This window comes from Diorhabda carinulata, chromosome 7, assembly GCF_026250575.1.
Source record: "Diorhabda carinulata isolate Delta chromosome 7, icDioCari1.1, whole genome shotgun sequence".
Lineage (NCBI taxonomy): Eukaryota > Metazoa > Arthropoda > Insecta > Coleoptera > Chrysomelidae > Diorhabda > Diorhabda carinulata.
The window spans coordinates 24,587,572-24,598,239 of NC_079466.1; the positions used below are offsets into that span (position 1 = coordinate 24,587,572).

Sequence of the window (10,668 nt, forward strand, 5' to 3'; positions counted from 1 at the left end):
ATAGTACCACTATATCCATATTTTCAATAGTTCATGATATAACTGTCTTCGTTGACATCTCATTAGACCACAGTAGGGATCTGGGTCTGGGTACGGATACACTCTGGTAGCCACATTCTGTTAGCTGGTGGTTGTAGGGTTTGTCCACATTCCTACCACGGTAACTTTGACGAGTCTGAAACGTACCGGGTGCTTTTCCTAGTGGAATTAAGGTCTAAAAAGATCCATTTAGGCTCATTCCAGCCTAAAAGATGCATTTTGAGATTGTTGAAGTACAACATGTTACCTTATCATACATAGTACCACCACCAATACTTTCAAACAAATAATCCGTTGTCATAACCATCTCCGTTGCCATATCATGATGCCACAGTAAGCCTCTGGGTCATAATATGGAGTAGTTGTTCTTTTTCTGTTAGTTAATGCTTATAGGGTTTGTTCACACTCCTATGGTAGCTTGGACGGGCCTGAATGTCAGATCCAGCTAGTATTATCATGTTCGTGGTGTCATAACCATTTCCGTTGACCGTAACAAGTGGTTTGGTTTAATTTTTGAAGATACCAAGACCCAATGAAGCCTCCAGGATGTTAACCGTACCAAAAGATACATATATCAAGATGTAATGGTGTCTGTAGTTGAACTAATTTTCATCGGTGAATGAAATTTTAAAATAAAACTGTTTCGGAACACATATTGAAATACAGACTCATACAAAGGTCTCATGGATATAATTCTTACACCAGTTGGGTGTTTTACGGGGTTCAAACCAAAATATAGACAATTAAAGCCCTAAGAATCACTTTGGAACAATTAATTTGGATGCTTTTCCTCACTACATACATTGTTTTCAATTTCCTTCAGATGGACCAATATTTTGGAATCACTGACTGTTTTTTGAAAAAAATTTTGTAACGTTATCTATTTTGTAAATAACAATTAATCTTTTCGTAAATTTTATTATAAAATTCACACTATTAAATATAAATTTGTTTATAATTAATTTTTCTTTTTGCAGTGTGCATAACAACACCGACCGTAATTATTAAGTTGAGTAAAGGGGGCCTATCGTACGAAAGAGAATGAACATTTTTTTATCCATTATTTTTATTAATTTCAAATAGTGTAACATTCCATTTTATGAGCATTATGGTTGGTTAGCTCGTCACATACATTTTTTATAATACGAAAATAATTTTTCCCCCTATTTTTATATTTCCGACCTGTATAAGTTGATTTTTATAAAAAAAAAATGGGGAATTTATTCTTATATTTCTATATTTTTACAGAATATTTACTTTATTCAATTTTTTAGTTCCTCCTTTTTTTGAAAAAAAAAATTTTCTGATACTTTATTTAAAATAATTAGTAAAAAAATTTCAAGTATTTTCAATATTCAAATATATGTAAAAAAACTCCTTGATTTAAAAATTCACTATCTCTGATTATTTTTCGTAGAACTAACTTTCTATAATGTGAATCTAATTTCGCAAATTTTCATATGTAGTAAAAAATGAACTGATTTTTTGAATTACCCTTGTACAATTTGAAAAAAATACTACATATTCAAAAAGTCGCTATTCTTTTCAATTGGTCATTATACGGAAGTTTTTCAACAATTTTTTTATCTAAATACTTAGAAGATTTTAAAATGCGCCCCTGTATATAAAAGTTTTGCATAAAAATGTTACAATAATGGCGATTCTTTTTTGATTAATCATTATACAAACGTGTTATAATAAATTCAAGACTAAAATGTGGATTGAACATAGAGAAAAGTGAAACAACTTTTAGGAGTACCCCTGTATGTGAAATTCTCGTAAAAAAATTAATACCCAACATAAAAGAGTAAATAATCGCGATTTTTTCAATAATCATTATATAAAGGCGTTAAAATATATTTGAGAGACTAAAGACGTTTCAATACGTCAGCTTACAGGAAGGTGAATTATTATACAGGGGTATTTTAATGAATTCGAATAAACGACGTTAATAACTTTCGAAAAAAGTTTCAATTTTTGGAAATACCCTCGTACATGAAGTTTTCGAAAAAAAAATCAACATTTTCTTCAATTACATACTATTATACAGTGGCATCAAAATAGATCGAAACGAAAAATGAACAACTTTTCGAATAACCCTTGTACATAAGATTTTTTTCTAAAAAATAGTACAACTCTCAAAATAGCGTTTTTGCTCAATCTAACACTTTATGAGGAGTAGTTTAATGAATTTGATATTTTTAGGTTCTATAATAATCGAAATTATTTTTAGTAGTACCCCGGTACAATTTTCGTAAAAAAATAATAATTATGATTTTATTTAATTAATCGATGTAAACAGATATATGATTGAATTTGAAACTATAGACTATTAAAATTTCGAAAACATTAACGGAAAGTTACTATACGAGGGTGTTTAAAAAAATTTGGAACCGAAAAATTCTTACAGACAAGGTGTATAAACAAAAAATCAGTTTATTCCTCGAAAATAATGATTTTTTCTCTATTTTAGTATACATTTATAAGATTTAATCGTAATTGTTTTGTATAGTACTAATTTGAAACTTTAAATATTACCAGTACCGTTTTAAAGAATCATCTGTTCTTTACTGTAGAGTACATTGCGTAAAAAATCAGTACAAATATTTAAAAAAATTTCTCCTTTGACATGCGAAAGCCACATTTTTTTATATATATATACTAATATCATACAACCAAATGTTAAGTTCTAGTAATTTTAAATGGTGTGTACTCAACTGTCAGGTGTTGACGTATCTATCATAAAATGTAATGAGATAATAAATATTTCAATAAAAAAAAAACTTTTTTTTCTATTTTCCTTCCCGAATTCCAGGTTTTTCAGAACTTTTCGATGGAAACAAAAAAAAAATCAATCAACTCCCCATCGCCTTTAATACACAACTATCACATCACATAACACATAAAAACCACGATATTAAACAATGTTGTCAAATATTTGTACTAAAATGAATAAATATCTACAAATATATCTAAATCCGGCAACATTGTAGTTTATTTTTGATTTGAAATAACTTGACAAGTGACAGGTCTTAGTAATTTTATATAATAGTGTTTACTCAACTGTCAGGCGTCAATGTTGCCAATTATTTCTACCAAAAGGTCAACAATGATTTCTAGTCACTGTCACTTGACAGATGACAGGTAAAGTTAACGAAGACGTTAATTCTGTTATCTAAACGTGCGTCCAACAGTATAATTGTGTGTGTTGTAGTCCTGGTTATTTGACAGAAAAACTGGTTAGCGTAGAAAACAATATTCAAACCACTGTTAACTAATATAGGTTAACACTTACTTAAATCTCGAAATTCTACAATTTATGAATGAGAATCGTAAAACATTAGTATGCGAGTAGGGTGTAGACACGTACACTGCGTCCCAAATGATCTATTGTCTTCTGTAGTCACATAAAACTAACCTTGAATGAAAATTAGTTGAAACGGCATAATGTAAATAACGGAAATATTATCTACCGATTTTTATTTCATTCAGTTTGAGGTTAAATACTTCATGCGAAGCGTATAATGCAAATAGTACATCGAGGTATTTAAAAAAATCGATACTATGTCATTTACGAACCTGTCAAATAATATCGATTATACGTCGTTTTTTAGAATCGATGTTTTTCTTAACACTATTCCGTTCTGTCAATATATATCTACACACATAAATAGGTACAATACAAATCACAGTTTATTATAATTCGTGTGATTTTAATTAAAAACAAATATTTTTTCGATATTATATATAGAAAGTATTCATAACTATGGTAATAAAAAAAATCAATAACTTGTCAAAAATCCACAATATCGATTATACATCGTTGTTTAAAATCGATAAATTTCATAGTACAATTTTTCGCCCTGTCAATCTATACCTACACACATAGACAAATATAATATCACTAACAGTTTATCATAATTTATTTAAATTTGGATGAAAATTAATAATTTTTCGATATTATACATAAAACAATTTATTATATAACACCTAAAATCGTCAATCTCATAACGTAAAACAAACATATGATAATAAAATCGATGTATGAGGGATACTCCTGGGCTGTGTTTCCAATTTTTCGTTTCAATTTTTTTCTGTACATGTTCATTACAACCATTTTTTTCGTAGTTTTTTTATAAACGCGTAAAAATTGTTAAAATAGTAAAATACTAGAGAAAATTATAGTGTCTCGATTAAAAAATACTTACAATTATGAAACCAATATACATTTTCTTTTACATCTTATAAATAATATACATGTTATCCCATAATTATGTTGATAATGTCTGAAAATATTTAAATTTTGATATTTATAATATGAATGATGAACAGCCTCGATTTCAATTTGAAACTTTCTACATATACTAAAAATAAATTATCATATTTAATGATACAATAATTATTTACCTAATTTATTTGACAGCTAACCTCTTATAAAGTTCACTTTTCAACTTTTCGCGAACGCTCGTGACACTTATCCACTTTTTTATCAATTCTTTATTATATAATTCAATTAAATTATCAATTAATAATTTGTTCTAAAACATTTATTACTAACACAACAATTATTACACCAAACAATAACAAAGTACCCCTCTTACAAAATGGCGGCTGCGCTTGTCATATAGGGAGAAGGGATAATAGACCTTAATGTCAACAACTGATATGTTTATAACAAATTTTCTTATTGATTTTTCTAAACAGTTTTTTTTTAAACTATTCATAATAAAATTGTTATTTTTAGTTTTATTAAAATGAAACATCACTGTGTTTTAACAAAGTTCGTTATTATTTTCTTTATTATTATTATAATCACAAACGGTCTATTCGCACTTGCAGCCAACTTCACGACGTATCTATTAATATGTTGCCGTGTTGCCGATTACTCTTAGAACAAAAATAATTTTTATAAACAAAATAATATGCTAATAATACTTGCAATGTTCAAAACATAATAAATTAAAGAGAATATTATGGATTCACCTATTTAAATCGTATTATAATTAATTCAATTCTAAAAATAAGCATTTATATTTCATTTAAAATAAAGTTTACGAATTCACGTTTGATTCGAAAGTAAAAGTAATCTCATAAATAGTTTAAACATTATATAATTATATTCATTGACATTTTTTATCGATAAAATGCAGCTTTCACGCCAAACTAGTTGTTAAACAGCTGTACTATTAACATCCAACATCAAATATCTTGATATCTCCTACAGAGTTACATTTTTTTTTTAAATCCGTTTCATTAGAAATTTAAAATGTGATTTTGATATACGAAATAAAGAATCAATTAGAAAAAAAGACATTTACGTATATGCACCTCACACGAGAGACTAACGTCTGTGTTTTCCTCTTTCAATAACCTTGGGTTTTAATCTACCGAAACAACAACAAATCATCACTAAAGAGAACAGTTACAAACAATCCTTCGTATAGGAAAGAAGCACACTAAAAGAATTGCACCGCAAAAGTCACGTTCGGAGTAGTTCGATAAAAAAGATGGTACCGTTCGTCTGCTTATTAGTCGTAGGGTTAAGTGGGTCAGTCGTGTCGGCTCCAGTTTTAGGTCGAAGGGACCAATATTATACAACCAAATACGATCACGTCGATGTAGAGATGATTTTGAGTAATAGAAGATTGGTTTATTATTACACGGCGTGTATACTCAATAAAGGGCCGTGCTCGCCCGAAGGACTAGAATTTAAAAGTAAGAAATTTCGATTTATTTGATTTTTTTTTTAATATAAAACTATGGAAAATTATAATGGAGTTTTAAACGTATAAAATAATGACGTGAGATTAATTATAGTGATAATCATAATAATTTTAAATAGCTTTAATGAATATTTTAAAGCATTAATTAAATGACAAAAAAAATAAAAGATGCTCTCCTCATTTAAATATTGAATAAACAAACGGAAAAATCTTGACAAACTAGTTATTTATTGCTTTTATTTCAAAAAAACATATAAAGAAGCATAAGATGATATTTTTGTGAATTAATTTGATATTAATCAAAAGGCACGTTTTTTAATGTTTCTGAAATACTTAAAACGAGAAAGTGAAATCTCGAAATTATGTAAAACTACAAAGTTGAGGTTAAAAATATATCACGTTCTTGAAAAACTCACGCAAATACAGTTAATTGAAAATTTTTTTATATATATATATATATAAAAAAAACATTCAGCAATAATAAAGTTATATTCGAACCACCCTCGTATGTATTCCTATAATTCACTATTTTTCAACGTATTTCACCAATAAATTGAATATTCTTATCCCCAATCGATTTTTTTCGAAAAATAAACTTCTAGTCCGACTCTGTTTGTATCATAGAACGGGCACTAGTTCTACGGAAACAATCCGTTCAATCGAGATTTTATTAGATTCGATTCCGGGGAAATTTCAGGTATGTTACTTAATAATAAAATTGTTTATTGCAAAATTCCGGTTTATATTCGAACCACCCTCGTATGTATTCCTATAATTCACTATTTTTCAACGTATTTTACCAATAAATTGAATATTCGTATCCCCAATCGATTTTTTTCGAAAAATAAACTTCTAGTCCGACTCTGTTTGTATCATAGAACGGGCACTAGTTCTATGGAAACAATCCGTTCAATCGAGATTTTATTAGATTCGATTCCGGGGAAATTTCAGGTATGTTACTTAATAATAAAATTGTTTATTGCAAAATTCCTGTTTATATTCGAACCACCCTCGTATGTATTCCTATAATTCACTATTTTTCAACGTATTTCACCAATAAATTGAATATTCGTATCCCCAATCGATTTTTTTCGAAAAATAAACTTCTAGTCCGACTCTGTTTGTATCATAGAACGGGCACTAGTTCTATGGAAACCATCCGTTCAATCGAGATTTTATTCGAATCGATTCCGGGGAAATTTCAAGTCTGTTACTTAATAATAAAATTGTTTATTGCAAAATTCCTGTTTATATTCGAACCACCCTCGTATTTATTCCTATAATTCACTATTTTTCAACGTATTTTACCAATAAATTGAATATTCATATCAATAATCGATTTTTTTCGAAAAATAAACTTCTAGTCCGACTCTGTTTGTATCATAGAACGGGCACTAGTTCTATGGAAACAATCCGTTCAATCGAGATTTTATTAGATTCGATTCCGGGGAAATTTCAGGTATGTTACTTAATAATAAAATTGTTTATTGCAAAATTCCTGTTTATATTCGAACCACCCTCGTATGTATTCCTATAATTCACTATTTTTCAACGTATTTCACCAATACATTGAATATTCGTATCCCCAATCGATTTTTTTCGAAAAATAAACTTCTAGTCCGACTCTGTTTGTATCATAGAACGGGCACTAGTTCTATGGAAACAATCCGTTCAATCGAGATTTTATTAGATTCGATTCCGGGGAAATTTCAGGTATGTTACTTAATAATAAAATTGTTTATTGCAAAATTCCGGTTTATATTCGAACCACCCTCGTATGTATTCCTATAATTTACTATTTTTCAACGTATTTCACCAATAAATTGAATATTCATATCCCTAATCGAATAAACTTCTAGTTCGACCCTGCTTGTATTATACAACGGGCACTAGTTCTATGGAAACAACTCGTTCAATCGAGACTTGATTCGAATCGATTCCAAGGAATTATCGAGTTGCTTAATGACACATAGACAACCAAAATAAAAATAGTTTCTAATGAATTCGATAAAATTATGAAAGAAACAAGGTTTTACATATATTTTCAAGATTCCGGAAACGATAATATAGAAACTGGAATACAAATCTCAGTATGAATCTACTAAACGAATTATATCTGGTACATGTGTCTTTGTAGCAATAAAAAGATGTGCAACGCACGTATTTCGTCAAGGTCGTTTTACAAATGGTTTTAACAAAAGAAATGTTTAAAAAAAAGATTCATAATTTATAAAATAAAAAATATGTATAACGTTCATTAAATGATTCTAATTTACGTGGAATTTTCGTTGGTTAATCTCGGCATTCATAAAATATGGTTAGAATGTGACCTATATTTTTCATTTTCTTTGTTTATTATTTATTTTATAGAAAAATCTCCATTTAATAATTTGTGATTAAATCAATTACAAACAAAGGAAAGGAAAATAACTTTATAACCTTATAAGATCGTCCCTGTTTATTTTTTTAATGCACATCATTCTCAGAATGAATAATTTTGAATAAATTCTTCCTAATCAATTTGCAAATTATATGAATTTATTTAAGCAGATGACCTCGATGATTTTTTTTTATATTATTTCGGCTCTAACATCTACATACTTAATTTCCGGCCTAACAAAGAAACACATAAATAAAAAATTAATACCATGTTTTGAAAATGTTTGTTGAATTGATTAAGTCTTTTTTTTTTCGTAATTTTAGTCATTTTTTTTTTGTTTTTATGGGTGGTATAACTTGTTTTATAAACTGTAACAAAAAAAGCACACGTTAAACAGGTTTTTTTGATTATAGCCTATAGTATAACAAACTAAAACTGAAATAAGTCAGCTATATAATCGCTTTATTTTTATTTCATATAAAATAGTAGAAATATAAATACTACATCGTTTGAACGATTCAAATATGTTTAAAAATGTCAAAAAATATATTATATATGAAGAATTATATACGAGGGTCGTTTGACGAAGTTGTTTTTCAAATTCGACTTTTCATTTGTCTAAAATGGACAAAGTTTGGATACAGAAACTGATGAAAATTACAAACGAGGCATTGTAGTAACATAATTTCGTTAATTTTTTCTATAATAATGAGGAAACATCAATTAAAAAATGACGTTGCCGAAGGATCAGTATAAAAAAATTTATCCAACAACGAAAACAATTTCTGTTATATGGATTTTAAAATCAATTTGACAGATGACGTCAGCAATATGGCGGAAATCAACTATCTGTCAGGTTCATGCTACATTTTGACAGATGACGTTAGCAATATGGCGGAAATCAACTATAACTACCGTAGCGTTAAAGCGGTAGACGGAACATAACCTTAAAAGTGCATATATATCAAGATTTTTTAAACGGTCATGGACGATTTTTAATTAGATTTTTCTACAAACTAAACTCGAAAAGTGAGGTTAGAGCGCGTCATGCTCGCGTTCATTCTGTATATCTCTTTAATCGCCTCCGTTTGACATTCAGATAAATGATTAGGAAGAATATTTAAGATACTGCCGTGATATTATTCATTAGTTGGCAACACTGAATTATTATTACATTATAACAACGTAATTCGGTATTAGGTTATTTTCAAACTGTCGCACCTCTATACCTATACGTTAAAAAACATTTATTTTGAAAACACTGTAATAATTTTCGTTTTAATCAATTATTATGAAATGGAAATACCTATTAAGTTAATTTGGAAAATAAATCCAAATCGTAGTAATTGAATTGTTGTTTAAAAATAAAGTTTTTCACGTCAAATTTTTACTGTATTCGAATATTTCAGAACTTATACCGGACGCGTTACGAACCAATTGCAAACGATGTACAGAAAAACAAAAAATCGCCACCGTTCAAGCCATAAAAGGTTTGATGAACAGATACGAAACCGTCTGGGAACAACTAAAAGCCGAATGGGACCCCGACGATCTATACGTAAAAAAATTCCTCGAAACTCACGGCGACAGCGCCGCCGCCGTCGCCAATCCGAACGTCATTTCGAACAGATTCGACAACGACGATTCTTCCGATCAAACACAATCGTCGTCGAATTCGACTACGACTCGAACCGAATCAACTACGTCTGTTTACACTAATGTAGGAATAAATTCGCGTCCAGTACCGGCTCTAGATCCCGCAATTGCGCCATTGGCAAACTCGATAGGAGAAAGCATTAGAGCTACGGTAAGTTTTGGGAATAACATTGTTAAGAAGGTTATTAAAGATATAGAAACAATTGGTAATACTGTTGTTACGACTGGAAATCGTATCGCCGGGAATATACGGAACGTTATACGAGAAGCCGCAAGACCTCGAAAGAACGTTCAAAATATATAATTATAATTTTTCTATTGTTATTAATTTTTTTTTTATTTTTATATGTATATATCAATTTTTTTAAGGTATTTACAGGATACTAATAATAAAATATCTTGTATTCTAGATACTTTTTTATTACCAACATTATAAAACTAAAATATTTGCGAAAAAAAAACTCAATCCTTGTTATTGGAAGTTTTAATACTTCCCTCGTAACTATCATCCAACATAAATAGTCTCTCAATACACTTTTGATTTCGTCGATAATATACGAGGTGTAATCAAACAGTACTGTTTTTGATTAACGATAAAATTATTTCAACTTATAAATCTTCTTTTTTAAATAAACGAAAAATGTATTATTTTCGAAAAAAAAAAAACCTTCTAAATGAGACAGATATAATACGTCGTTTGCTCATTTTGATTCGTCTCCTAATACCAGCACGAAATTCATAGTTGTCCCCCTTGAAACTATACCTTTTTATCTCAGATCGAATTTACTTTGTATATGAAACTTGTATGAAAAAAATCGAATGTCATATTTTTTAATCACACCTCGTATGTAAATAAAATGTTGAAACTGA

The 10,668-nt window shown here is 28.9% G+C and overlaps 2 protein-coding genes across 4 annotated transcripts in view; both read left to right on the forward strand.

The window, feature by feature from the left end:
• The window catches only part of LOC130896627 (heterogeneous nuclear ribonucleoprotein K), a 30,054-nt gene extending 27,232 nt beyond the window's left edge, over window positions 1-2,822 (forward strand). For 2 of the 3 annotated variants that reach the window (XM_057804832.1, XM_057804830.1), the window contains one exon: window positions 1,017-2,822. In XM_057804832.1, the coding sequence (XP_057660815.1) occupies window positions 1,017-1,047 (31 nt within the window). In that variant the 3' untranslated portion in view covers window positions 1,048-2,822. The remainder of the gene's footprint in view (window positions 1-1,016) is intronic. The other variant, XM_057804831.1, reaches the window with a different exon arrangement.
• Window positions 2,823-5,459: 2,637 nt separating this feature from the next.
• Window positions 5,460-10,668, forward strand: LOC130896630 (uncharacterized). The gene is made up of 2 exons (XM_057804836.1): window positions 5,460-5,754; window positions 9,552-10,668. Exons 1-2 carry the CDS (start codon window positions 5,547-5,549, stop codon window positions 10,100-10,102), a joined length of 759 nt encoding a protein of 252 aa, XP_057660819.1. The 5' UTR covers window positions 5,460-5,546; the 3' UTR covers window positions 10,103-10,668.

Coding starts and splice junctions, on each gene's coding strand:
- LOC130896630 (XM_057804836.1), top strand. CDS start 5,547: ATGGTACCGTTCGTCTGCTTATTAGTCGTAGGGTTAAGTGGGTCAGTC. Junction 5,755..9,551: donor CGAAGGACTAGAATTTAAAA/GTAAGAAATTTC, acceptor CGAATATTTCAG/AACTTATACCGGACGCGTTA.